This window comes from Aspergillus welwitschiae (genome assembly GCF_003344945.1).
Source record: "Aspergillus welwitschiae strain CBS 139.54b unplaced genomic scaffold BDQ94scaffold_11, whole genome shotgun sequence".
Taxonomy (NCBI): domain Eukaryota; kingdom Fungi; phylum Ascomycota; class Eurotiomycetes; order Eurotiales; family Aspergillaceae; genus Aspergillus; species Aspergillus welwitschiae.
In genome coordinates this window covers 17,763-44,939 of record NW_020798705.1, presented here as the reverse complement: position 1 = coordinate 44,939, position 27,177 = coordinate 17,763, and the positions used below count along the sequence as shown (strand labels likewise).

General features: G+C 47.8%; 11 protein-coding genes across 11 annotated transcripts; 4 read left to right on the top strand and 7 right to left on the bottom strand.

Moving 5' to 3' along the window:
* Positions 1–876: 876 nt before the first annotated feature.
* BDQ94DRAFT_177527 (SDR family NAD(P)-dependent oxidoreductase) lies at positions 877–1,797 on the bottom strand (the record flags this gene model as incomplete). The annotated part of the gene is made up of 1 exon (XM_026772926.1): positions 877–1,797. The coding sequence occupies exon 1, from the start codon at positions 1,786–1,788 to the stop codon at positions 877–879; it is 912 nt and encodes a 303-aa protein (XP_026627671.1). The 5' UTR covers positions 1,789–1,797.
* A 1,341-nt stretch (positions 1,798–3,138) lies between these two features.
* On the top strand, positions 3,139–4,545 carry BDQ94DRAFT_177525 (TauD/TfdA family dioxygenase; the record flags this gene model as incomplete). Its single annotated transcript, XM_026772925.1, has 4 exons — positions 3,139–3,398; positions 3,463–3,949; positions 4,018–4,323; positions 4,386–4,545. The coding sequence occupies exons 1-4, from the start codon at positions 3,152–3,154 to the stop codon at positions 4,543–4,545; spliced, it is 1,200 nt and encodes a 399-aa protein (XP_026627670.1). The 5' UTR covers positions 3,139–3,151.
* Positions 4,546–5,619: 1,074 nt separating this feature from the next.
* Positions 5,620–6,607, bottom strand: BDQ94DRAFT_177522 (SDR family oxidoreductase; the record flags this gene model as incomplete). Its single annotated transcript, XM_026772924.1, has 3 exons — positions 5,620–6,013; positions 6,061–6,519; positions 6,577–6,607. The coding sequence occupies 3 exons, from the start codon at positions 6,605–6,607 to the stop codon at positions 5,673–5,675; spliced, it is 831 nt and encodes a 276-aa protein (XP_026627669.1). The 3' UTR covers positions 5,620–5,672.
* Positions 6,608–8,781: 2,174 nt separating this feature from the next.
* Positions 8,782–9,693, top strand: BDQ94DRAFT_168977 (uncharacterized protein; the record flags this gene model as incomplete). Its single annotated transcript, XM_026771184.1, has 4 exons — positions 8,782–8,953; positions 9,018–9,131; positions 9,224–9,417; positions 9,475–9,693. The coding sequence occupies 4 exons, from the start codon at positions 8,782–8,784 to the stop codon at positions 9,691–9,693; spliced, it is 699 nt and encodes a 232-aa protein (XP_026627668.1).
* Positions 9,694–9,933: 240 nt separating this feature from the next.
* Positions 9,934–11,057, bottom strand: BDQ94DRAFT_168976 (mitochondrial carrier; the record flags this gene model as incomplete). The annotated part of the gene is made up of 5 exons (XM_026771183.1): positions 9,934–10,402; positions 10,459–10,631; positions 10,684–10,827; positions 10,895–10,963; positions 11,022–11,057. The coding sequence occupies 5 exons, from the start codon at positions 11,055–11,057 to the stop codon at positions 9,934–9,936; spliced, it is 891 nt and encodes a 296-aa protein (XP_026627667.1).
* Positions 11,058–11,325: 268 nt separating this feature from the next.
* BDQ94DRAFT_177517 (C6 transcription factor) lies at positions 11,326–13,819 on the top strand (the record flags this gene model as incomplete). The annotated part of the gene is made up of 4 exons (XM_026772923.1): positions 11,326–11,385; positions 11,452–11,537; positions 11,590–11,921; positions 11,988–13,819. The coding sequence occupies 4 exons, from the start codon at positions 11,326–11,328 to the stop codon at positions 13,655–13,657; spliced, it is 2,148 nt and encodes a 715-aa protein (XP_026627666.1). The 3' UTR covers positions 13,658–13,819.
* On the bottom strand, positions 13,124–15,133 carry BDQ94DRAFT_177515 (PrpF protein; the record flags this gene model as incomplete). The annotated part of the gene is made up of 1 exon (XM_026772922.1): positions 13,124–15,133. One exon carries the CDS (start codon positions 15,131–15,133, stop codon positions 13,802–13,804), a length of 1,332 nt encoding a protein of 443 aa, XP_026627665.1. The 3' UTR covers positions 13,124–13,801.
* A 940-nt stretch (positions 15,134–16,073) lies between these two features.
* BDQ94DRAFT_158610 (sugar porter family MFS transporter) lies at positions 16,074–17,674 on the bottom strand (the record flags this gene model as incomplete). Its single annotated transcript, XM_026768976.1, has 2 exons — positions 16,074–17,499; positions 17,559–17,674. The coding sequence occupies 2 exons, from the start codon at positions 17,672–17,674 to the stop codon at positions 16,074–16,076; spliced, it is 1,542 nt and encodes a 513-aa protein (XP_026627664.1).
* An 874-nt stretch (positions 17,675–18,548) lies between these two features.
* On the bottom strand, positions 18,549–20,629 carry BDQ94DRAFT_158609 (major facilitator superfamily domain-containing protein; the record flags this gene model as incomplete). The annotated part of the gene is made up of 10 exons (XM_026768975.1): positions 18,549–18,730; positions 18,797–18,881; positions 18,944–19,060; positions 19,118–19,204; positions 19,258–19,373; positions 19,420–19,545; positions 19,602–20,002; positions 20,062–20,156; positions 20,222–20,416; positions 20,474–20,629. The coding sequence occupies 10 exons, from the start codon at positions 20,627–20,629 to the stop codon at positions 18,549–18,551; spliced, it is 1,560 nt and encodes a 519-aa protein (XP_026627663.1).
* Positions 20,630–21,320: 691 nt separating this feature from the next.
* BDQ94DRAFT_140694 (uncharacterized protein) lies at positions 21,321–21,929 on the bottom strand. The gene is made up of 4 exons (XM_026765672.1): positions 21,905–21,929; positions 21,749–21,834; positions 21,530–21,681; positions 21,321–21,470 (listed from the first exon to the last, which is right to left on the bottom strand). Exons 1-4 carry the CDS (start codon positions 21,908–21,910, stop codon positions 21,328–21,330), a joined length of 387 nt encoding a protein of 128 aa, XP_026627662.1. The 5' UTR covers positions 21,911–21,929; the 3' UTR covers positions 21,321–21,327.
* Positions 21,930–24,003: 2,074 nt separating this feature from the next.
* Positions 24,004–24,957, top strand: BDQ94DRAFT_177512 (short chain dehydrogenase; the record flags this gene model as incomplete). Its single annotated transcript, XM_026772921.1, has 3 exons — positions 24,004–24,421; positions 24,479–24,841; positions 24,940–24,957. The coding sequence occupies exons 1-3, from the start codon at positions 24,059–24,061 to the stop codon at positions 24,955–24,957; spliced, it is 744 nt and encodes a 247-aa protein (XP_026627661.1). The 5' UTR covers positions 24,004–24,058.
* Positions 24,958–27,177: the final 2,220 nt, after the last annotated feature.

The window sequence follows — 27,177 nt, the reverse complement described above, 5'->3', positions numbered from 1 at the left end:
GTACTGCTATCATCCAGTCAAACACCAATTTCATCCGGTCCTTGACTCACTGTTCATTGGGCTCGGTTGTGGAGGGTTGACATTGAAAACTTGTCAAGAATATGACTGTGAATAGCATCGGGGTGCCAGTACTTCCGCCAAATCTTTTCCGTCTTTTGAATCTAGGTCGGCGTGGGATCGTTACTTCTACCCTGTGGTAATTATTCGCCTGACAAGGCCCGCTATTGTCCAATACTGTAGATCTGTACTAGATCGACATCATTTCACCTGAGTCAGATGGGAGCGAAAGCAGAGGCGAAAAATCAAAAGATAAATATGTCTACCTACCTAGTCACGGTACAGAGTTTGCATTAAATTTTCTCCCCAGCGTAAATCTGTACGTCGTATTCTGGTGTAAAATCTCAACTACTTTCGATCATTGCAGTGCAGTTTCAGAACCGGCATAGATCAGAGGGGTAGCTGTCCCATACAGCTGCTAAGCGGTTCGAAAAACTAGTATGCTATGTTATGTCCGCGTTTGAATTACACAACAAGGAAGTATTAACAGAATGAAAGTTATATTATTATACTCTGTATATAAAGTATTATTAAATAATACTAATTTTAAATTTATCAGACATTATTTGACTGTTGTCCTGTTATGAAGATTTCCCTACTAGACAGCTGCGCGTCTTACCAGCACATGGCCCGGTAGAAGGTCGCATATAAGTTCAATATTTCATTCGTTGCAATTTATCATCGTTTTCTGTGTTGTTCCTCCAACCGGTCAAATAGAAGAGCTATGGTAGATTCCGGCTTTCATGAAGATCCATAACGCTTGGAAGATATGATAAAGGGCGTCTCCCCCTTAAATTCAAGATTCATCAGCCACAAGGCTCAGAAATTCATGCTGAGCCTAAGCTTGTTCCCTTCCACTATTTCATCCTTCCTGTCCATAAGCTCTTCCATATCCCAGGGACAACTAATATATCTTCCACCCATCCACACTCTTCGTTCTGCAGCGAGCCACGCGATGGTGTCGCCTGCCATTTCTGGCTTATGAGGCAGCATTTCGCGCACCTCTGCAGGCTCGTTGATCGTCATATGGGTCTTAATTGCTCCGGGGTTTACGCAGAAAGAAAGCAACCCATCATCGCCGTGTTCTAGGTTCAGGGCCTCAGTCCAGCGAAGAACTGCAAGTTTAGAAGTTCTATAGCTTGCGCCGCCTTTTCGCACGCTAAGAGCACCGGAGGAGGCCACATTGATCATGATTCCCAGGCCGTCGTGTTTTGCGCGCGTGTCAATCAGCATAGGTAGGAACGCCCTCGTCATATTGAATAGGCCATGGACGTTGACCTCCCAAGTCTTCCAGTACACATCTGGATCTGCGTCCAAAATGGAACTGTAAGGCTCCTGATGTGCTGCGTTGTTGATGAGTACATCCAATCGATGTCCGTAAGCCTCCGAGACGGTCTCTTTAAAAGCCGCAACGCTTTCCCACCGAGATATGTCAACACGGCCGCTTACTACCTGGGGTTCAGGTCGGCCTGCCTCTACAGCCGCAGCCTTTAGTCGAGTGACAAGATCATCAGAGATACCGTGTAAGTCTAAGACCGCGATTGCGGATGCTCCAGCGCGAGCAAAGGCAGTGGCAGTTGCGTAGCCTACTCCATCTTCCCAGGCGGCGCCGGTGATGAGCACATGCCGTCCAGAAAAGTCCTGTGCCAGTGGCGAAATGAAGGGATAGCTTGTAAAATGAGTCTTTTCGGTGAAATCGCGGCGTATGACAGGCTGGTCTGCGAAGGACATGGTGACGAGAAAGATGAAGTGTGTAGTAAAAAGTGATATATTAGGCAGGAGGAGGAGAGGGGCGCCCTAGTTGATTGGATTCGAGAGGTCCAGTAGATACTCCCGAGGACAACGATGTTGGTGATATTGGAGAAAGCAGCGGAAGAGTAGCGCGGCAGGCATGAGACTTCTGTACTGGCTCCGCGCGAGAAAACGTGACTGTCGCTCACGGTCCATAGATAGCCAACCGAGGAAGGTCCGGCTGCTGCCCTAGGTACGAATCACGTAGCGAGCCGGGCTAAGATGCGTTGTGGGTGGGGTAAAGCTGGCCAACTACGCCGGACGCTACTAATGATTAGTGAACAATCCGCCTCTTGCTTGATAAAGTTTTGTGTCTGCTGTAATGAAGCAGGAAATATTCTGCAGACAGACACTACTTCAGTAAAATCTGATCCATATTGCCAAAAAACAATAAGAGTCTTATACATTTTGACACAACGGTCGGTTGTCATCTCGGAATGCGTCAAGCAGAAGTCACTATCCTGCGCAAAATTTATTCTATTGGTGTACTTTAAGCTGATGATACCATCCAATGTAGATGCTTGTTAGATGGCGTTAGGCATCACATTACCCTGGAATTGGCATCCGGCTAATAGCTTGCCTTTGTAGTAGTATAATTTACTCGATCTCTCGCTACTCTAGACGAGAATGAAATCAAACCGTTTAAACTTGATATTACGAAGGCAGAGAGCATCAGTGCCTTAAAAGATAATATAGTATATAAGATAGACAGGAAATTGGATATGTGATTTAGTAATACTGAAATTAATATATACTACCTTACTCTACTAGTGTACAGTTACTATCTGGTTATTAGTCTCATGCGCTTATTAACATCTACTTATACAATCTGTTTTTATCGCCTAGTATAGAAAGCTCCAATAATTGAAACAGATACTAAGTATATCTACAGTATGTTCGATAGTGTGATGGGCCGAACAGAGATGGATCTTCCTATCTAAGCGTGCCGTACAAACAAGAAGGAGTTGCTGGACTTGAATTCGGTCGGGGTTGTCAAGATACTACGTCAGCGTTAAGATATTGAGACGCCGACACTGACTCCGACACGCCGATACTGACCCCGACATGGCACAGTTGCCATTTTTTACAGGACCACAATCTAACCCTGGGCATTCGATATCTCTCTGATACATCTCTATGTAGTCGGAACTGGGGTAGTCCGATTTCACATTGTACTAACACGGTATCCATCTCAAACTTTCATATAAAAGCCAGTGTCCTCATGTAGAATACCCGCTTGCCTCTTTATGCACGTCTTTTCCCTGACCTTCGTACACAAACATTTGGTCAAACATCGCCCAGCATGGTTGCCTCCACTCTTGGCCAGCAGGCTGATATTGAATACATGCCTGATCATGACAAGTATCTGGCGCGTAGCAAGCGCAGACAGGATACTGAACAGCTGGCTATGCATCTTCCCGAGGGCTTCCCTGCACAGCTGTCAGGAGACCTAGTTTGGGATGCCAAAACTGCTGGTAGATATGACTGGAACTATCAACTCAGCACTGGGGATATTTCTGAAATTGATGCGGCTCTCAGATACTTCCAGTGTATGTGACTCTGTCGCTTGCTTCCTGGATCACAGGCTCGAACTCTTATTCTAATCCTTGGCAGCCTTAGGAAAGCCGATCGGCGAACTATGCCCCAATACGTTCCCTCTACCTAAATTGCATCCTACATTGCGCGATATCTCTAGGCAGGTCCATGAAGGCTACGGCTTCAAAGTCATCCGGGGTCTGCCCGTCGATGAATACACTCGCGAAGAGAACGTTATAATCTATACTGGTCTATCATCACATGTCGCCCCTATCCGCGGCCGCCAGGATAGTAAGTGGCAAGGAAGGCCAGCCGATGTTATGATTGCCCATGTCAAGGATCTGAGTCAATCATGCAACTCCAAGGACATTCCTGGTCCGGTGGTGACCGCCGACAAGCAAGTGTTCCACACAGATGCTGGGGATGTCATTGCCCTATTTTGTCTCAATGAGGGTGCATGGGGTGGTGAGAGCTACCTCGCTAGTACTTGCCACGTGTACAATGTCCTAGCTGCTACACGCCCCGATCTAATCAAGACGCTGTCCGAGCCTTGGCCTTTCGATGAGTGAGTTCACTACAACAGGAAGGCATTGTATCCAGCCTCCGGGACTAACAAGATTTGACCGTATTCAGCTTTGCACCAACCGGTGATGTATACAAGCTACGGCCGCTTCTCTATTACCAGCCTGCTACCGAGAGAGGTCCCGAGAGACTGATGATCCAATATTCGCGGCGGAACTTGACAGGCTACATGGACTGCAAGCGCTCAGCCAACATACCGCCACTCACTGAGGCTCAGGCAGAGGCCCTTGATGCGATCCATTTTACCGCTGAGGCCCACGCTGTTTCTCTGGATTTCCGCAAAGGCGACATTCAGTTTGCCAACAACTTGAGCATACTACACGCCAGGGGTGCCTTCACCGACTCCAGTGAGAAACAGTAAGTATCCTGGCATCGAGCGTGGGGTAAAGAAGAAGAGCTGACTTATGTTGTCCCAATAGGAGGCACCTCTTGCGGCTTTGGCTGCGTGACCCGGAATATGAGTGGGAAAAGCCCTCTGAGTTGAAGGAGCGATTTGATCGAGTTTATGACGGCGTAACCGTGGAAAACTCGGTCTATCCGCTGGAAGCTACCATACGTAGTAACAACGTGGCTACATAGAAGACAGCTATACAACAGTGCCGTGGGAATGGTCTATATGATGAGCTTTTGTTGTTTTCAAAGACAACTACAAGGTACAAATTATCAAGCGAAAACTTGTTTAGTAGCCCTCGTATCCTAGAAGATGGGTAGCATGAAGACAATGACTTGCTGGCTGTGTTGCTCCGAATGGAGTCCCTGGGAATCACCGTCTACCAGCAGTTTAGCCTATGTTATAGAAAAAGGTAGGAAAGTCCTTTCATTAGAGGCGGTGGGTCTATGTAAGAGATTCTGTAATCTAGACAAGATAGGAGTTGCAACACTGGAGCTATGTCTGGGATATTTGGGGACCTACCCTCGTCCTGGTGTTCATATGTTTCACACTAATTCTGGGGTAGTAGTCCTTGTGAAGCTGTTTAGCCATTTCTATGCCACTATAGGGATCTCATGACCTACGAACAGGCTCTGTGGCTTATCTTGCTCACACTATGAGGTCAATCCGCCCTGGATTTAGGTTTTGATCAGGCATCATTACATATATATATATCTAGTATATTATCAGTATCTTTTATAATGGCCTCTAGGAATACAGGACATAGATACAGCCAATGCTATCTATTCTGACTTGTAGAGCAGGATTTACTCTGACATCAGCTATTACACAGAAACCTCCATGGAAAGAGTCATACGTTACCCAAACCGAGCGATTACGTGTCTTAGCGAGGGGTTTGAGACCAACCCTTTGGATAATAGCCACTTCCGCCGCAGCATAAGTGGAGTGGAGTTAAAGAAGAGAGGTCGATTCAGGGAAAGGGCGTCTGCTCAGATAGCGACCTCACTGTGCATTATCGCCTTTCATGCACATTACTTACAGACTGAGAAATGCCATTCAACCTAGGACCATGATGCTTTGGTGGGTATAGTGACACATCTTCAGTATCGACCAGCTCTTTCTTACTAGGTGCGATTTTTGTCATGGTGGATATATTGAAGCATAGCCCGAATATTAGCGATGAGGTGTAGGCCATCTAAATCCAACCTTTTCCAGGTTGCTGCAAGACTTTGTACCTCCTCCATCGAAAGGCAAGAACGTATGGGCCCCCTCTTTGACTGCCAGCTCTATCAACGAAAGGCTACCTACAGCCTCTTCAACCCATCATATGCTGATGGGTTAGTTGTGTCTCCTCATCAAAATATTCCGGCATATCGACACAGTAATACTTCTCACCCGACACTAGGATTGCTTGCGAATGGAGCTGATCACCTGGCACAAATGTCCCCTTTGAATCAGTCACTTCTTCCTCCGAGATCAGCTTTAATATCACATTGGTCACATCACTCATGGTGAGCAGGACATTCTCTGAAAAGTAGGCCTTCAGCTCTGGTGTTAGCAGTGGCGTGAGGACCACTCCTGGGCAAATCGCGTTCACTTTCACACCCTCGTTCCACAGTTGTTTACCCACTGAGCGCGTAAATCCAACCAGAGCATCTAACCATTATAAGCTTTGATCCATCAAAGAAGCAACATATACTTACGTTTTGTCGCTGAGTATACCGGGGTATGCATGCATGGATACAATCCGCCAATGCTTGACATAATAACCAAATTCCTTTTTCCCACCGTCTTCTCCGGCGATCGGCGAAAATAGTGCATGGCGAGGTAACTCGTATAAATCGCACCGATCAAGTTAATATCCGTTAATCCAGCTATATCAGGCCGTGGTGGAATTCCAGTATCATGCCGGGAAAAGAATACCGTGTCTTCTGCGACGCCGGCATTCGCAAAGACGAAATCCAATCTCTTTTCCTTATTGAAGATCTTATGAAACGTAGCGCCCTGCTGCTCGTAGCTTGTCACATCAGTCTGGTGAAATGTGGTATTTTTAAGCGAGGCAGCGGCCTCCTTGCCACGTTCCAAGTTGCTACCGATAATGTGAATTTTCCAGAGGCCTGTCACGTCGAGTTGTTGAGCGACGTCGAGGCCGATGCCACTAGCTATGAACAGTTATTCTCGGTCGGCCATTATCGTGGGCATATCGGGACACTGCTTACTTCCCCCTGTGATAAGAGCTACCAAGACCATAGTGTATTACTCAGATGGAGTTTCTCACGAATTCAGTAGTGAATGAAAGAGATAACAACACAATTAAGTATTTCCCAGCGAGATTATGGTAGAAGAGAATTTCTCTGTGCGGTTTGCCGAGTTATGCTAAACAAAGATGGAATAGAATGTGGGTAAAGGCGAAGAACAATCTTACCCGTCTTCTTCACGTCATTGTTGCAGATCAACTCAAGAGAACGTAGTGATCCAACTTCGGTTACTTGGAGTCTTGCTACTCACGCGCGACTCCCTGCTTATTCTTTTCTCCCTTTTACCTTTATAGCTTACGGATAGTCAGGTCGTTTGACCTGTGTATACTGGGTCATCGGGATGTGTCAATCAGTCGCCACTGCTTCCTTGAATAATGCGATCCACAGTCACATTGCGCGTCCCCTCCTTCATAATTGCCCAATAAGGTTTACCAGAGGCATTCTACCCAATAAATATCTTAGGAGGTTGGAATGTAATACTAGTAGAATACTAGTAGCCGAGGTCACATGACTACATAACTTGGCCCTCTGAACCCCTCCAAGCTAGTGTTTCTGTCAATGGCGATGGTCACGTGACCTGAGGCCACCTCATCATTCTCCCTCGGGCTCCACGTTTCTGCCCTCTGGCACGTATCACGAGCCATCTCATCGCCCATATAGCGGAGTGTCTCTACATATTCATATCAATGGCAGGGTTCGCCCAACAATTTGGACTCATCCATCTCGGCTCGCGGCTCACCCAGTTCTGCACCTTATTAGTAAGCTCTATAGAGCGAAAGTAACAATCACAACCTGATTTATCAAGTCTTAAGTTAGGTGGATTTAGGCTTATTGCGTCCGTGTAGGCCTAATAAGCTCTGCAATGATATAAAAATATACATAATAGTATCGATAATTCCAGTCTAATTTGGAAACCAAATGGTTAATCTCAATGAAAAACTAATTCTACTTCTATGTTATTGTAGTCGATTACTATGTTGACACGTAATATAAGAGAGAATGGGTTAAGCCATCCCAGCTGACAATTAGACTTTGTAATATCCCTTAGAGAAGAAAGATATAGGGTATGCTTTATCTGACCTTAACGCATGATTAAATCGCTGATTTGCTATATTCTTCGTTACAATACAGAGGTATCCTGAGACCTATTAGACATAGGATAAGATTTTCTTTCCTTGAATTTGAAAGTCCCTGCTTATATGACCATGCGAACTATATACAGCCCAGCAATATTATTAGTATTCAACTGCTTGTAGAACCAAAGAACTGGTAGAAGGTGTCGTTGCTGTTCTTTATTTTCTTAGCAAACATTGGTGCTTGTGCAGTCACGAGTGGTTGGTTTGGAAATTATATTGGCCACAATAATCTGGGGGCCTAGCTGACAGGAGCTATTGTCTTGTGCGGCTGGCTGTGGCTTGAAAAGGTCAGCAACCGTAGACAGACGTCTGGACACTCTCACTCAGGGGTTAATTTGTAATGGTGGTGAGGGCAGAATAGCATTCCTAACATGCCAGATGCTCTTCACAATAACCGATGCAAAGGTGGGGGAGCTATCTTTTTCATTGGCACAGCTTGTATTGGGCCCTCTGCATCGGAAGGCAATGTCGTGTTCTCCCTGAGGCATCGATAAGGAGCCAATATGTGGTGACCGAAGACGACTCTGATGATGTTCATGATGCTCTCTAAATTGAATGATCAGGGTCTGATTCCTGTCAGTTCCTGTCTTTGGCTATAGAGCGTGTCCATATGGTGTAACACATGTGGGTGAACTGGATGCTAGTTCGATGTTACTCTCGATTTTCACAAATGTAACAAGATGGATATGTATAAAGTTTATTACTACCTAGTCATCTGGTCTCCCTCATGATCTGCAGAGCCGCATTCAGAGCTTGAGGAAACCAATCTATTGTGATGAAACAATAATAAATGTAAGTGTAATGGATGATTTCATGTGCTTCTTATGTTAGAACACCCAATGCTACCTCCATATTAAATGAGACTACCGTTCACGGCATTCATGAATCATGACTGCCACACCTTGCCCATGAAAGAGATTAAAGATGCCATATCAAGGAATACTTAAGCATCCCCCACAACTCACGCCTTCTTGCCTGACTCCCAGAGTAGTCCTGCCTCCCAGATCTTTCCAATCAATCGCCCGGAAACATGCCCGATCATACCATCCACGTCGTCAAGAACTTCGGTCGCAAACAGAAATATGCCATTATTCCGTGCCCGCCCATGATGACATTCCCAGACAACAAGAAGCACGAGGGGGGTGTCTTGTCTGGCACGCAAAGGAACTCGAGGCCGGACAAACGTGGGACACATCAACCACGTATCAACTGTACGGATGTGCGTGTGACACTCTACCCATTCTAACTCTTCCCATCTGAGACAAGAAATTAAGCCTAGCCAAGGGGTTGGAACTACCGCTCAGAAGCCCAATTTTGGGGTGAAGGTCGCGTCAGTGGATGTGAAAGACGCTGATCCCGGTACTCCCACGACGCCTGCGAGTATGTATACCCAATCATCATTGCTTTATAAGAGTTGTCAAAATCTGAAAGGTGTAAATGGTATCACTACTGACTAAATGAGGGGAATGCAGGCACTTTCGGCTTGACCAAAAACGAAAAGGGCAACCCGGTAATGACTGAAAAAGAAAAAACAGCACCGATGGACATGGTCCGGTTTGATTTCAGTAGTGACCTTTCTCCATCAAATAATAAACACATTGTGTTTGGAATGGCCAAGGGGAACAGATTGCCTGATAATAGTGTGGGTAAGAGGCCTTTTGCCTATGTAGGTGTCTCCGTCCCCTTGTTGTCCCATGGTAAGATATGACTGACTTAGAGATAGTATCCGGCCCCCAGCGATACGAATGCAGTCAAATTCGCCATAATGGCGCCCGTAATTCAATTGTGGGTGTGCGCGTATGACGCCGAGGAAGGCGAAATAGTAGATTCCACCAAGGCAATCCAGCATGCGGGCCTGCTTCGGTTCCTGAATACAGATGGGGCTCTGCTCGCAAATGTAGAACATAAGCAAGACGGCACTTTTGAGATCACTTATTCATAGCTGGATAGAATGAAGTGGGCATGCCCGAAAGACAACATAATTTATTAACGCCTCGAGAGGACCTAAATCTATCATTGCGACACCTCTGGAGTCACAAGTTCGCAAAGGCATTTTAAAGATCTCGAAAAGAAAGGAGACTAATTTTGAGACGGAAAACTCCCAATTCGTGTTGATTCTAGAGATCTATGTGATGATGCTATGTCCAAAATGGTTCTATTCAATCGAGGGAAAGCGAAACATTCATTCAACCCGAGCATTCGGATGCAGCAGATACGTCATTTTCTCGTACACCGAAAAGACAATTCCGCCACTCAAGAGCAGCCTGCCCAGTCGCATTGAACTACCCTTCCAGAACCCCCGAACTCCATAGTCACTCTGTATGTTACGGATGGCCTCGACCAGCCCTGCCCCCTGGACTCCTTGCGCCCGCGTTTTGATCGTGTCAAAAGGCTGTGTCGCGTACACCGTGACAACTCCCGCCAGGGCACCCATGCAAAAGGTAGTGAAAAGAGTCGGCGGAATGTCGTGTGCCTTGAAGTACTCCTTGAGGATATTGTACGTGCCCATTCTTACAGCCGATGTGGCTGACTGTTTCAGCGTGGTGGACACAAGACCCCGGTACAGCTCGCGCAAACCGTGGGTTCTTACTAAAACCTGCGTGGCGTGCAGACTCGATCGGAATTGCCTGGCGTTTTTAGCATCGTCGATCCTTTATCAATCAGTTAGAAAGGCCTTCGGAGGTTGTATGGAAAACAAGGCACAAACAATGCTGTTTTGATTCTTTCTGTAGGCGTCACGGCCAGGACGCTTTCAGTAGCCCCTGCGACGACGCCGGCCACAATGCCTCGTGCTGGGGAGAGCGATCCACGCCCATCAGAGAGGGAGTTTTTAATGGTGTCGTATGAAACAAATCGCACGGCCGCCTTGGCCGTCGTTCCCTGCGAGCGATTAGACCCTAACCCTTAGCCATATGATTGATTCAGTACGCACAATGATCAGCGTGGAACATCCGGTATACAAAGCACCGACGCCTTCTTGTTGTGCAACGGTAAAGATGAGTCGCAGCGGGTTGGAGGGGGTCGATTTGCTGGTTCTCAAAAGTTGTACGCGGGTCTTTGCATATTCAAACGGGTACTAGTCATCATTTTCTCAGTCCTGGAATCTGACATGCTGCAAGGCCAGAGAGATTAATAGTACTTACCGTGGACGCAGCTTCCACGCCCCCAGCCACTCCGCCGGCTATCAGAGAGACCCACTGCGGAGTGTATTGCTGCGAACCAGTTAACCGTCTAACGCCCTTCCCAGTCGTTGAAGGGAGGAGAGCCGACCTTTTGCGGTTTTGTTGAGGAGGCAAGGGTAGCCATGATAATGATACTCAGTTGCGATAGTGCAACAGTGTAGGCCGTTGAGTGGTCCAATCGCCTTCAACAAATACTTAGTTATATTAAGGTGCTCACTTAACACCAAAATACCCAATTTCTACTAACAGAGAGCGGGATTTGCCGACGGAGGATGAATTGCCGCGGGTCCCGTCCTTCCGCGCGAAACCGGGTATATCTTCCATCTTCCATCTTTTTTCCCCCTCACCACGTCCCCTCCTCTCCCCGGAGTTCCTATGAAGCCATGGAAGGTATGTTCCCGTCCCGTTCTCGCAGAGCGGCCAAGGCATGCAGCTTCTGTCGCCGGAGGAAGGTGAGTGAGGTCCACTGATCCACCCACGCGCCCCCGACCGTGCCATTCCGCTCACGGCCGCTATAGTTGCGCTGCGACGAAAAGCCAACGTGCTCCAATTGTCAGGGTTACGGCAAGGAATGCGTGTACATGACCAATCCCTCAAGGCCCAGGTGCGTGAAATTTCGCCCGTTGGAGAAGAGGCTGATTACCTGACCCGCCTAGGCCATCCAAAGCCTGGATCGCTCACTTGGTGACAGAAAATGAGCAACTTCGGCAGCGACTCGGCGAGGAAAGTGCCGGGCCGGTGCATGGAGAGCAGGCAACCCCTGATGGAGATCTCCACCAACAGTCGGAATCCACCAAGATGGACCCTCCGCAGTCGGTCGTATCCGGCATCTTTGTCTCCGCCAACGGAGACTCCAGCTACCATGGCCTCACCAGTACTCTTTTTGACGGCGCCCCCGTCGGGCGCCATGGCTCAGGCCAACTGGCCAATCGCGCCGGTCCGGTGGAGCCCATTCAGCAACAACTGATGGGAGAGGCCGCTTATCAAAGTGAGTCGCTGTGCCTTCCCCCCGTTACAGAAACCGATTGTAGACTCTAACATTGCGATGACAAAGGGCAGCTGGAAACATTGAACTTCCAGCAAGGGAAGTTGGACTTTGATGGCGTAGATCCTGAGCTGGGGATGCACCTGTTGTCCCTGCATTGGAACCGCCAGCACCACTCCTTCCTAATAACGCATCGCCCGAGCTTCATGCGTGATATGGCCACCAACGGGCCTTATTTCTCCAAGCTACTCCTGAATGCGATATACTTTGGGGCGTCCAAGTTCAGTAATCGTCCCGAGGTACGTAGAGACCCGGATGATGCCCGCACGGCTGGGTGGACCTTTCGCATGAGGGTGAGGGAGCTGCTAGGGAGTGCCTTGGATCGGAGTGAGATCACCACCATCCAGGCACTCCTAGTCATGACAAGCTCTCTCTTCGCGCTGGGAGATGAACGTAGCGCCGCCTGGCTATATGCTGGGACGGCTTTTCGGATGATCATCGATCTCGGCATGCACGTGGACGCCACGATGCTCCCCAACATGCGCCGACTCTCGGCAGAAGACCTGGAAATCCGACGGCGTGTATTCTGGGGTGCCTTTGTTGTTGACAAGATCCAATCACTATACCAGGGGCGACCGGCTAGTCTCCAAAGCTTTGATACCAAAGTCCTGCTGTCCTTCATGGACCGCTATGAGGAGCTGGAGCCCTGGCAACCCTTTGCGTATTCCGATGTGCAGTCATACCCTGGATCCCCAGCATATAGCGTGTCGACATTCACATGGCTGTGTAAACTGTCGCTGGTCTTGAATGAGATCCTGAACAAAGTTTATTCGGAGAGAAGTTCCAATCGGTCGCCTCACGACCTCATCGCTACTCTAAACAGACTCGATGGGCAGTTGAAAACCTGGTACGAAAGTCTTCCAGATCATCTGCGCTACAACAGTCCCGTGGGGGTGGTGCCGCCTCCACATGTTCTCTCATTACTCGCTCTGTACAATGTCTTGGTTATCCTGCTTCACCGACCGTTTGTTTCCGAGGGACATCTTTACACTGCCGATCCATCGGTGGCCAAGAGCTCCTTTACCACCTGCACCACGGCCGCCTCCAGCATCATCCAATTACTACAGGCCTACGATAACACCTTTTCTATCCGGCGAGCACCGTATCTGATTTCATACGCCACATACGTAGCAGCGACAATCTTCGTTCGAGTCGCAGCCCAACGAGAGCGTGTCAGTCGGGCTCACACCAGCCTCCAGAGCTGCCTCGACATATTCAAGAAGAATCAAGAGACAAATTGGGCGGTGCGACGAGCCCACAATGTGATCTTACACCTCATGGATCGCATGGGTGTTCGTTTAGATGATTGCGCGACTGTGGTCGACGACAGTCCGAGCCGTATAGAAGCCCGGTCAGACCCTTTAACTATCTCAGCCGAAGGACCGTTGGGACCGGCGCCTGGGATCAATCACGAATCTCTGCCGGAAATTGAACCGTCCGAGCTGGACATCGAAATGGTTATTCAAAGCTTCATTGGAACACAGCCTAGACCCGCAGACGGACAGATGCGCGAACCCATAGATCTCTCTTTTGGACCTACGGTACCTCATTCGACCAATCCGGCTCCTATGGCTCCCGTAGTAGGCCAGTATGAGGAGACGTACTCTTATCCTAGGTTCGATGATATGCTGTTTGGCTTCAACGGTTCTCCGCAGGATAATGCATTCACGGACAATTAAGATGTATCTACTCAATGCCAAACAACAAGTGTGACGAATCGATCGGAACGCCCCGCATCCTGTATTGGCAGCTGCCTGCATGCATTCTATATTGGGCCAGTTATAGTTTGCTCTATGTCCAGTGAACCCAGGAAACCACTCCATCTAAGGTCTATAAAACACACGGCCCTCGAAAAGCCGTCGAGCCGTCCGATAAACCGCCACCCGGTCCACGTCGATCGCGCCATTCCTGTCCATACCCAGGACCGTCTCCGTATGGATGACCCCGGCTGGATGGCGGATGCCGACCGGCACAGCACCTGCAATCTGGTGGTCTCCCAGCGACATTCCATGCTTTGGCAACTCTTTTCCTTCCTTCGCATGGGCCAAGTCCCAAGCGATGGTGCCATGTATGATCGTCGCCGCACCGAGACACACCGCCCCCGTCAACTGCAGACTCGCATGGGGTTTCCCCATACTGAACGCCTTCACCTCAATGTCCACGCCATCCACGTCACCCGTTGCGGGAGACAAAATGGCAATCTTCGGGGTACCACGAACCTGACCCGCAGCCTGCACATTCTCAGCCAGGCCAAACCGCACGGCGCCATGCCTCCGAATATCCTCGATTAGCGCCAGGAAGACTGGATCCGCAGCATCCGCGATACTGGACGAGGCTTCTACTGGCAAGGACGCTGCATCAACAAACACAAACGGATTGGCAGCGTCAACAAGGCTAACTCGCACGGCAAGTGTTCCAAATCCCCGGGATTGCACCGTTAGCATCTCTTGATGCATTCCGCTCGGAAACATCTGGCCCGTCATACTACCGCACGGCTTGAGGAATGCAACTCTGATAGGGCTAGCTGTACCTTCAACGCCTGGAATCGCATAGTCGCCATCCTCTCGAAATGAGCCGTCAGTGGCGACCTGGACTGTTTCAACGATATGTTGTCCGGTATTGGTGTTGAAAATCTTGATATTGACCTGGGGCTTCTCAATCAGTCTAGTTTCCCATACATCTTCCCACTGAAAATAGGAAAGAAAACCAACCTCTTTTTCCCGCTCAGGGATGTTAACAAGGCCCTCATCCAGTGCAAAAGGCCCCACCCCCGAGGCAATGTTGCCACAATTCCCGGTCACATCGATTCGTGGCTGATCCGGTGCCACCTGCACAAACGTATACTCGACATCGACACCGGGTCGATTCGACCGTTCTACGATGGCGACCTTGGACGTTGTCGAAGATGCACCGCCCACCCCGTCAATTTGCCGAGAACTTCCCTTACTAGAGCCCATGGCGGATAGCAAAATCGGTTCCCAGAGTGTTTTCGACGCGGGGAGATGGCGGCGATGGAGGAATAGGCCCTTGGATGTGCCAGCGCGCATCCATACCGCCGGAAGGGACTTCCGAACCGATTCGTTGGACCTGTATTTTGTTGTTGTCGGTAGGACGGGGATAGGTTCAGCCCTGGTGACTGAGTATGTTTGTGTCATGATTGGCTAGAGGTTGAGCTGTAGGGTCTTTCGCATGAACACTCAATACTCTGTACCCAGCAGTCAGGTTGAATGTAGTGTTTTGCTTTCTTAAATGCCGGATTTTGCTATTGAGCTATACCGCCAGCTTCCATGGACTAAGATTTATGATAGTAGTAGTAGTTATGTAATCATGACTGGCTCCAGGGATACGGAGATCTGGTGAGAAAATAACCGCTCACCAACGTTATTCTCTTGAGTACTCTTCCGCGGCATCTGGTGTCCCGTCCGTCAGTCAACACAACGATCCACCCACTCCACCCACCACCTACACTGCCTAGTGGAATAGCTATAGCGTTTATTAACTTCCGCGGAACGGTTCACGCCGCTGCGACCGCAGGTGGACAAGGGGGCAACAGAAGTCAGTAAGGCCGGGCATCTTGGCACGATATTGGTCAGATGGTTAGGAATTCCGAGATCTCGTGCCCTACGCGGCTGGCTGATCGTTGGTACGGTATGTTAACGTCGGCGATACGAAGGCTATTGCCCCAATGGACACGCAATTTCAGATTTGATGATGACGATACTAGACAGCCATACTATGCCGCGTTCTAGGAGTCCATGTAATCCAGTTCTACAGGATAGCTTTTCCTTCCTTTGTATACCTGTACGCCTTCGCTTTCTATTTCAAGCCAGAGCTAGTTACCTTAACAGTATAAAGACATCATATTATATGACTTGTCAAGTCGCACTTGACGAATTTGTAGATTGAGTACTTCGCGCTTTCTCCGGCGTTCCGGCTTCCTGCGCGAAATATAACAAGAGTGTATTTGTATGGCCAATCCAGAGGGATCTTCTTTCACAAAATGGTCATGCATTTTTCGGCACCGAGAAACAGGAAATTTGCAATGAAATTAAAGGGAATGAAAAAAAAAAACAAACAATAGCGATGAGAAAAAGTTCAAGCGTGCTCCTTCTGCTCCACGATTACCTTGTCCTCCTCCATCTGCCCGTTCAACTCCGTCACATCTCCCTGTGGAAGTCTTCTCGCCATCGCCACGATATGCCATGCGGACGGGGCATCGTGGAACACCTCGTTCAAGGCTTCTAAATTGCGGCCCATTGTCTCTGGGTAGAAGAGATACACTGTGACAGGAATGCAGGCAGAAATAACAGCATATACAATGTAGTATCTCCACCCAATTGTATCAAGCGCGACAGGGGTTATCATAACGACGATAAAGTTCCACAGCCACTTGTTTGCGGTTGACGCAGATGACATCGCCACACGCAAACGCATAGGAGCAATTTCAGTACAATAGAGAAAGTTTGCACCAGAGAACCCAATGGGATAGAACATGTTGAAGAGCCAAATAAACACCACAGAGACAATTGAGAGTCCCCGACTGGCATCAGCAAACTTGGTCGTGATAGTTAAGACTATCATGCAAAGACACATTCCGGCCCCACTGAACATGAACACCTTCCGTCTGCCAAAGCGGTCGATTGCAAAAAATGGAATAAAGTTGCATACAAATTTCCATGTAAGTGCGCTGGCACCTAAGATCCGGGACAACTCCTCACTGAGGTTCAGATTCTCCTCAAATATCGTTGAAATGTAGGTGGAGATCAAATTGCCCCCGCACATTTGCTGGAAAAATTGGATAACAAGACAGAGAGCGAATCGGTACAGGAGACGTTCCTTATCATCGCCCATAAATAATTCTCGTAATGTGATGTTCTTTGACTGTGCTGTGAGCTCCAGCGATGACTCTATGCTCGCAATTTCTCTTTGAACCGCATCGTCATTGACCGGGAGACCTCTGTATGCTGCCAGACTGTGCGCTGCTTTGTCCTTTTTAGACACCAGAACCAGCCATCGTGGTGATTCAGGGAGCATAAATACGGATGCGAGAATGATCAGGGGAAAGGCAAGAGCCAAGGCCAAGGGGACACGCCACTGCGTTTCACCGGCCGTTTTCCCGAACCCGTAGGCAACCCAGTTTGTGATGACGAAGCCAAGGACCATACAAATCCCATCGACTACCACATGCTGCCCACGATGCTTTGCAGAACTGCATTCGGCCTGCCATACCGGTACGGTAGCGCTCAGTTGCCCGACCCCGATGCCAAGAATGACTCGACCCAGGGTGAACTGAATGATGCCGTAAGAACATGTCTGAAGCACCTCTCCAATGAGTGTAATGATAGTCGCCATGAAAACTGTCCTGCGCCGGCCGAAACGGTCACCAAAGTGGGCGCATGAGAGCGCTCCCAGAAGGGCCCCCAGTTGATATGAGGCAATGACTGCGCCTTTTCTTGTCGAGTTTCTCTTCTTGATGGCACCATCGGTGTTGAGTGTGTCAATTTCCGGGAAAATAGTAACCCTAAAAGCCTCATCAGTCCAAGAAGTATTTCAGTCATTTATTTTAACGAAGTGGATTACCATGACTGTAGGTTTGCAAGCGGTGCTACTCCAGCCTGATTGTATCCGTAGGTAATGAATGCAGGAGCTACCGTGAGAAGCACCTGTGCGAGGTGCAGCGACCTTCCACGAAGCATGATACTATGTGTCGGCGGCAGCTGCTGGCAAAGTGTGATGTTGATCAGATTGAGCCAAGGATGTCAATGCATTTTATATAATGTCAAAAGTTATTCCAGAAATCCGGGGACCCCGCATTATGCCTTGCCATACCACTCGTGGCTGGAAGATATGAACCTCGCTTATGAAATCCCATCGTGGGTGTTTGTCAAACTGCCAATCTTCCTTACCCCAGAATTCATTTGCGGGAAGTTAAAAAACCCCACTTAGAGGAGTAGGTCCTGTGTCCTTCCGCGGAATGTAAAATCCCGTGGCCCAATATGGATGAACATCCTTCCCGACTCTAACGCTAAAGGACTACCACTGGATGTTGGTGGATACCTTGTTTTAGGTGTTTAGTACTTTTGTGTTAAAGTTGCTGTCTGGCTGGAATATCTATACTACAGGAGTAATGACATTCTAGTAGAATACTATTAGAATGCCGGATTTCAACGTAAACCACGATCGCGCGGCCCATACGGTCAAGCGGTACATCGGATTATGCCATATAAAATCAATTCTTTTCCTTTTCAGATATCTCATCCATTTAAGCTCTTTAAGGCTTTATTTCCAACTTATATACTATTCTAATAGTGAACTTATAATTCCCTTAGATAAAATATTACAGACTTACAAAATATATATATATATCTATTGAGATATAGTAACTCTTAAATATACATGTTTCGTATAGTATTTCATTACGGACAGCGCGACCGTTGTTTACATTAGTTTTTTCTTCTCATCGCATCTAGCTCCATCGACCTGTAAAAGCTTTTGGCCTCTTTATTATCCGCAGTCGTCCGAATTCTGTTAATGTAGAATTTCTGGAGTCCAAATATACTCTAAGATACACTACATTGACCTCGTCGGTGTGATTTGGGTTTGGGGGATTTTCGCATCCACCGAGCCATGGTCAGAGCTTCCTGGCCCCGAGTCTGCATCTGAATCCGCCATCGGCTCTACCGTCTCGTGGCTTTGGGTTTCCCTTTTCCTATCCAACCAAAGCAGGAATTGAACTGTCGCAGTAACAACCACTGGAGGGTTGAGTTAGTCGCTATCTTCCGCTGTTTTAAAACAATACCGGGATGCACAACACTCACTGAGTAAGACCTGCAATATGATGGACCAAAGATAGCCTTTCTTGGCAGCAGGGAAATCTGTGGTTTTCCACACGAAGTTCGGTGCCTGTTCAGAGTAAATCATGAGAACTGTTGGTTTATATGATCATCGGGTGGAAGGAGGCTCACCACTGCCTGAACAACGTAGGCAAGATCATTAGCCATGGCGACAACCAAAGCTCTTTTCTCGGTGTCAGTTGAGCAAATTTCGTTAATCCAGCTCAAAATGAGCGGACCAGCACCAACCTAAGAGTAAGTATTAGTTGAAAATACACTTCTTGGCGGGTTGTAACTTTAACCTACACCGATATTACTGAGCCAATATACGGCCATGCGTCCAGGAATGTTGGTATAGAGAGGCATTTGGCGTAGTAGCACACACATAATGAGCTTGAAAATGTTACAGCCGAGTCTATCTGGGTATACGGGTTGGAAGTACCTACCGTGATGACGGCACCGATATGGATAAAGGGCCAGCGCGATCCACGACAGGGACCATCAGAGAGCAAACCCCAAACGAAGCACACGAAGATAGAGATACCGGTCGTTACCAATGGTACTGAACTCATTAGAGTCACATGGCATATCGTTTTGAATAGACTCACAGTTGTTAATGTCAGCCACCGTGTATGACTTGCCCGGGACAGGAGGAGGGTCTGCGTTGGAACTTTTCAGCCAGTAACCCATACCGACCTGTGGGTATCCATTGTTCCACAAAATGTATATCATGGCTGGATCGGCTGATTAGATAATTGACCAAAGTCGACGATGATAGTGGACCACGTACGGAGTAGATATGTATGCCAGCTTGTCAAGATTCTTTTCAACTTAGCCATACTCCAAGGCTCCTTTCCAGCACGTCCAATAGCCTGCATTCGGTTGACAGAGAGAATGTGTTCCTCGTTAGTTATCCACCAAGTCTTCTTACCATTCTGTGGAAGGTTGGGGAAGAAGAGATAGCCGGCTAGGGCGAGGGGTAGCGTGATGATGCCATCGATAATGAACAGCCATCGCCAACCGGCGCGGCCATCAACACCGTTCAAGTTCGTATAAGCAGCTGCTTGAAGAAAACCACTGAATAAATTTCCAATGTGGCCAGCAAGCCAGAATATCATTGCGCGCTTGCCAATCTCTTGTGGTGTGTACCATGATCCTAGAAGATAATGAATGCCGGGGTAAAACCCAGATCTATTTCCAAGATTAGACTGCGGCGAATAGAATGATAAGATGAGGAATTTCCCACGTACTCAAAAAGGCCTACCAGAAAACGAAGAGCATAGAGAGCTTTGTATGACCGTACACTTGACATGCACATAGTTGCAATTCCCCAACCAACCTCGAGCTGCGCAAGTATTAGTCTCCACTGAATGCTGAGATCAAGATATGCATAGGAAATGAACTGCCTACCGACGGAATCACCCATCGAGGCGAGATGCGAGTCAACAATAAGTTCGCAGGGATCTGGCCAACAACATAGCCAACTGTGAAAATAGAGGTGCTTGTCACCAGCTGGTTGCCAAACATCCCCAGATCCTCCTCCATGCCACTAAGGTAGGCATTTGTAACATTTTGTAGGTCCAGGTTTTTGAGAAAATAACCAATCTGTGGCTGTCAGCAAACTGTATTGACTCCCTTTGGGAAAGTGAGCTATTGGCACACAGATGCAAATGTTAGCACGAACGCGTCGAGCTTAAACAATAACCAACGCTGATCGCTGGGTAGTTCCCATGTGTCCCAAATGTAGCCTTTCCATGACTTGAGAGGCTTGACTATATCCTGCTCTTGCCAGGAATTGGCCTCAGTATCCCTTGTCATCGTGAATGCACGTTCCTGTATTTTGTGAACGCGGGGCAAATTGGGATCTAAATATTCGAATTAAATTCGCAGCACGCCAAGTATGATCCCATTTGCCGCTGTAATCACCTCACCCCTTAGCAGGTACCTTCTGCGCTAACTCTTATCTCCCTCCAGTGATCTACTTAGTATGACCCACAGGGTATAAACACCTGCCGAGATGTTGGCTGAGTAATCAGTCATCAGTAACTAACTAGTCAAAAGTGGAGGTGATGGTAGTGTTATGGCGCAATAGTCTCCAACAATTATATCTTCCGCACTCCTGCGACCAAGGCCCAACAGCATCTTGAACTCATATCAAGTTGCATGATATGAACGTGCCGCGCAAAAATACCTCACTCCCATTGCAAATTGCTCTCTTCTTCCCCAGTCTCTCTGGCGATACTTGTAGTTAGCGATTATACAATATACAGCGATTAAGAACCCCTCCTGGCTATCATGTTCCTTGACTTTACACTGTCATAGCTTCCTCCTTTTCAAATGAGAGAAGCGATAATTGGATAAAATTTACTCGTTCACAAACTTTCCCAGCAGCAATAAATCCCCGAGGCACACTGATACATAGCCCTGATCCCTGTGCTCCCGTACAGCCCCCCCCCACCCCACCTCCCAAGCCTCAACACTGTAGGCAGACTGCCTGTAAAGAGCTTTTCCATGGCCTATACAACCAGATCAGCAGCGCAGGTGCATATGAGAAACGAGGAGAAACTTACTTCCTTGGTGAACTGCCCCACAGGTATTCCAAAACGCCCCTTGACTGTTTCCGCCATATCGGGTTGATGCTTTGGATCATGTAATTCAGCTGTGATTCAAAATTTAGTCTCCATCTTATGTCTTCGTGACAGGAAAAGGGGCTATTACTCTCAACAATAGGCGGAAAGACTTCGATGACCCTGATATTTGTTTCCTTTAGCTGTTCCCGTAGGCAGAGAATCCAGTGGTGCAGGGCCGCCTTAGAGGCGCAGTAGTTGGAGCATCGCAGGATAGGGACGAGGGCTAGATTAGATGACGTGCTTTTGGAAGACACGCAGTTAGCGAGACGAATCTCTAGTATATCCTGTATGTGGGGAAATTACATACTATATAAACGATGTTGGAGTATCCTTCTCGCTCTGGAAAAACGGTAGAAACTCTTTTGTCAAGGCAACGTAGGAGATGTAATTCACCTGTAGATTGAATGTTAGCAACCCAACTACACCGCGGCCTTCTTTAAAGGTTTTGGGAATCGTGGCGTACATTCATCTCTTCCGCAATCACTGCCATGTTAATCGCCTCTGGCTCGCTAAAGACAGATCGTCGCTGGATGCCAGAGTTGACGAAAACACAGTCCAGGTCAGGATGGCGTTGGGTCACTCTGTCCGAATCCAAAACAGTCAACATAAAAGACTAAGGCATGGGTTAATCGCGAGAAGCTTGACGCACTGCTTCACAAAAAAAATGGAATCTTATCCAGCTGGCTGGTGTCCAGCTGGAATGCTGCAGCCCTATCTGCACCATGTTCCTGGACAAATGCATCCAGATTTCCTTGTCTCCGACCAACTGCAATCACGAAACGGCCATGCTGGATGAAGCTGGTAGCTAAATCGCGGCCAATGCCTGTGGCTGTATCAGCGCCGGTTACTTCCCTTTTTGGTGACTGACAAAGAGATGTACCTGAGGTAGCTCCAATCAGGAGAACTTTCTTGTAAGGGAAAGACATTATACAGCAGCAGATGGTGAAGCAGGCATCAGAGGTACTACAACGAGAGTCAACATCCATTAACATCGTGAAGACTGTTTATATAGATAGAACATGATATACATTTCCTCATAGTTACATAATCTATCCGGAGTTAACTTCACAAAGCCGCTCTAATAGCGAAGAGGATTCCCCACTCACTCTTGATCATAATCTCCATCAAGGACACTACTCTCTTGGGATTCCTCTGTGGTCGGTGGTCGGTGGTCGGACTCTTCAGTCCCGACTAAATTCTCCGTTCTCGGCGGCGGGCGGGTCCTGTATCAATAAAGCTCGCACCCACCGGGTGGTTCCGTAGAAATAGGGGTGGACCCATCCCGATCTCCGAAATTTCACTCCGGCCGCGGACACTGGGAAAGAAGGTGTCTCAAAGAACAATCCCAAGACAGTCCAACTTATGCACTCCAGAGCTTTTTATACATCAAGAAGCCGGAACAGAAGAGGCCGGATCTCATGGGCCTGCTGAAAGCATCGAGCGGGGGCCCTGTCATGCTATCTTTCTAGTGGAACTGAGCTGGCTGCTTTACATGCCGAAAGTTTTAGAACTTCGGCCTTAGCGTGAGTGCCAGCCACAAGCTTAAGTTGGACCTCTTCACGAGGGTCGAGAGCTAATTTCAATTTCATGAAAATTTCATGATTCTTAGACAACATTTCATGTAATAATTTTGGGGATGTAAGCTATAAAATACACTAGTCCGTATAGATTAACTAACTTTATTAGGCTGTAACGTTATCCTAACTAATTAGAGATAAGATCCGGGATCTAAATCTATCAGTTTTGGATTCTCTATTATCACGTAATATTTTGAAATTATAACGACTTTAAGGATTTTTTTTTTTTTTTTTTTTCAGTAATGGCCGCATGAGATTGATATTCAACATCCCTACTGAGTTCCTACTTCGATAGACGATCGTGTAGTCCGATCAACGACGATGCGAGGCATGCCTAAGACTCCACTTTCGATTGGTATTTCGGGCTTTGCGGCTTTTGCCCTTCAGAGTTTAACCCGCGTATCATAGGATTTGGCCGAATTGTTCTACCATATCAGCCTATCGTAGGTGGACATGCATAGCTGAGAATTTGGTCGGCACTGAAAGCTCCGTACACCGAGAGTGTCCTTAACAGAAATGATTGTCGAGCAGGGGAATGCATTGCGGAGTTAGAGCGGCTTTGTGAGGCTAAATACGTCATCAAACCAGTATCTTTTGGGCTGAATCGAGTACAGAACTATGACGGTACCTGAGCTTAACCCTGGTTTCAAGGGCGTTTAGCTGGCCAGCCACCAGAAGAGGGAACCAGATCGTGGGTGTGCTACATTGAAACCTCTCAATAAAATGTTCTGCAGTTGACCGACTATTCCCGACAAAAGTAGGGAATCCTCACATGTAGCCCCGACACAACAGGCGCTGCCCGAAGGATGTAGACAAGCTTTCTCTCAAAATTCACATCTGAACATGGTGTGACAGCACGGTGTCAGGGGATTTAGTCACCCGATCTATGAGTTATACGCGACTAAGCCTGGGCTAGCCGAGCTCTATAAATACTTCCTCTATCCTGAGGCAGACCAAGATAATCCCTGCCTCCCTGCAGAGTTGACACACTACCATCCAGTCTTACTTCTCGCGTAGGGTTCCTGTCATATACTATCGCCATGACTTTATCCGGACAGGTTGTGGTCGTTGCTGGTGCATCCAAGGGCATTGGCAGAGCCATTGTCCTCCGCGCCGCCGCAGCGGGGGCTAGTGTGGTCATAAACTACATGTCCGACGTCAAGGGTGCTAACTCCCTGGTTGCGCAAGTCGGTAGCGATCGTGCCTTTGCCGTGCGGGCGGATATTTCCAAGATCGCAGAGATTGATGAACTCATAAAAGCGACGGTGGCTCGTTTCGGGAGGATCGATGTCCTTATCCCCAATGCGGCCTATGTGCCCAGTAGCGACCTGCGAAATGTCACGGAGGAGGAATTTGAACTAGCCTTTGCTGTCAATGTCAAAGGGCCTTGTTTCCTGGCGAAGGTTAGTACAGTCGACGATTTTGGATTCTGAGAGCGACGCTGATCCCACTTCTCGCAGAAAGCCTTGCCTTACATGCAACCAGGCAGTAATATAATCTTTATCTCGACCGATCTTACCGACGCGTCTTCTGTGCCCGCACATTTCCTTCTTTACACATCGACCAAGGCAGCTATGAACCAGATGGTCAAGGTCCTAGCGCGGGACCTTGCGCATATGGGAATCCGTGTCAATGCCATTTCCCCAGGCGCAACGAGCACGGAATCTTTCCACCGAGCCCAGGACGATACTGGGGCACAGATGATTGCGAGTCATAACCCGTTCAACCGGATTGGGGAGCCGGATGAAATTGCTGCGGCGGTTAGTTTGCTGTGGGGAAAAGATAGCGTTTGGATCTCAGGCCAAGTTTTGAGAGCGAACGGGGTAGCGTTGTCTGAAGTACCAGTTTGCTGGCATATATGGACGGTGATTGAATTAACTTAGTCTGTTAATCGAAATTGGATCATAAACGGAATCACTAGGCTAGCAGCTGGAGATAAAATGACCATCTGTCCTCTGTATACGAATTGTTGCAAGAACATTGGCACTATGTGAGCATTCTGAGATGTCTGCTCAGAGAAGAAGACCAACAGGAACCTTAGCGGTCTGAGTTCTTTGTAAATATTGAGCTGAAGATAAATTAGAAAAATAATAGATTGGGTATATTTGCTTCCCTTAGTTTGCGATACCTACCTCTTCCTGCATATAGTAGACTTTATACGTGAATTCGGAGATATTGTTTCCCTCACCCTTGCTATCTGGTTTCTGGAAATATTTTATAAAATGGATTCATATTTAGATTCTCCTTCCTCTCCCGGGAGCCCAGCGCCTCTTCTCCTTCTCTTTCCAGTTCGAGCAGACAGTCATAATGTTTTAATATGTAATATAATGACATACTAATCACATCCTGCATGCTCGGGCTTAACATGGATGTTCCAAACCCCGATATGACCTTCGGATGTACCTCAAGACCGGGGCTCCGAGCCAGAAAACAGCACACATGACCAATTGCTTGCGAGGCCGTGATGTCCTCTGCGGCATATTGGGCTGGCCGGACGAAGGTATTTAGAGCGATCGTTAACTGCCAGCGGACCATACTGTTTAGACAGCACATCTGAGCGATTTGCTTAAGAGACTGGAAGTCAACTCATACCAAAGATCGGTTCAAACTCAAATTCCCAGCGATGTCTTCCGACGTCAGCAACAGCTTACAAAAATGGGTCAGACTGCCACCAAATTCTGGTCTAACAGACCTTAAACCGGTGTCCATCTACGACGTGACCAAGTTCCCTGATACACAAACGCAGAAACTACGAAGTCTCCTTGAGCAAGGCCATGTCACAGTTGCACCACTGCGTGACCCGGAGCTGATCCTGCATAGTCACTTGCCACATATATGCTCTTTGCCCTGGATATCCATGATTGAGATTTAGCGAATGACTTTTGGCCCTCTAGCTTCTTGGCTCTGCCTATGCGCTGGGTGCCAGTAGCGATGAATTGACCAGAACATACGATCATGAGGTTACCCAGCTGGTCCCTATCGCCTGGGGATTCATCCGAGGCACGGCCATCTCCAAGGAAAATTGGAGACAATTTTTGACTTGTAAAGAGTGCGTTATTCTCTGCGAGGATGAGCGACTCCTGCTCACTATCAAAATAGGTACACCGTGGCATATCGGGACTTCTTTGACAACCAAGTGAAGGAGAATCGGGGATATTGGGGAAAGGTGCTTGAAGAGTATCTCTACTCTGGAGAGGCGCAGCTTGTGAACGGCTATACGGGAGGACGTAAGCCAATCACTTTTGTGCTTTTGTAGGTATAACCAACAGACTAACCAAGGGGAATGAACAACAGTGGGCTATCTGTTTATCCATCTCGCCTACGCCTACGAGTTCCGTAGCAAGGAGGTAGTGATATAAGCCCTCAGCCAGGGGTGCACTGAGTACAACGCTCTGCATATATTTCTTGACCAGGTACCTCCTGACTCATCCAAGTATAAAACTGGCTCCCTGGCTGTTGTCTTTAAAAGTGGGTTTTAGACGCCCATTTCTTCAAAGTGGTCCGCGCCCCGAAAGTCTTTGAGGAGACTTTTGGTCGCAAGAATGACTTCTACCTAAAGGCAGCCATCAAATTTGTAACTGAATTCCACGGCTGGGAGGGTTACGGCCAGGGAGTCGCGGGATTTATTCCAAGCTGAGATGGATACAGACCTGAGTGAGAATTGCTGGGGCGTTTCACTGATAAAAGTGACATGCATGCTGGCGGGATTCAATAGAATATTTAACTTTAGTTGCGTATAGTATAGTTTGAGTTACATGACCAGTATGTGTAGGCTTAGATTAGTGCGTAAGGGGAGGGTTACTTGCTCTAATAATTATCTCTAAAGAAATCCGAATTTGCTCAGGAGTTACTCAGAACATATACTTCGATGTTTGTTTTGTGCAGAAAGGGCAAGTAACTTGATTGCTGGAGGAAGCCTGTGTAGTACTGGTCTGTAATTAGGTATGGTTAAGACTTCCCGGCTGTAAAGGCCACAGTATCTTGGCCAAATCCCACACACCCTCATATTATTTCCATCCTCACCAGACTTACTCCGCCTTTCTTGATTCCCGGGCATTACATAGGCGATTCTATTAGGATTTCAGCATTTTATATAGACCTGATTTCTTGACATAGGGTATAATTTTATTAACTCTTAGAATATAACTTATCATATTTT

Bases quoted from the DNA above. Each gene is read 5' to 3' on its own strand.
- BDQ94DRAFT_140694 (XM_026765672.1), bottom strand. The intron at 21,682-21,748 runs GTATGTAATTTC...GTCTTCCAAAAG, and splicing joins ACTCCAACATCGTTTATATA to CACGTCATCTAATCTAGCCC. The intron at 21,471-21,529 runs GTAATAGCCCCT...TTTGAATCACAG, and splicing joins CTTTCCGCCTATTGTTGAGA to CTGAATTACATGATCCAAAG.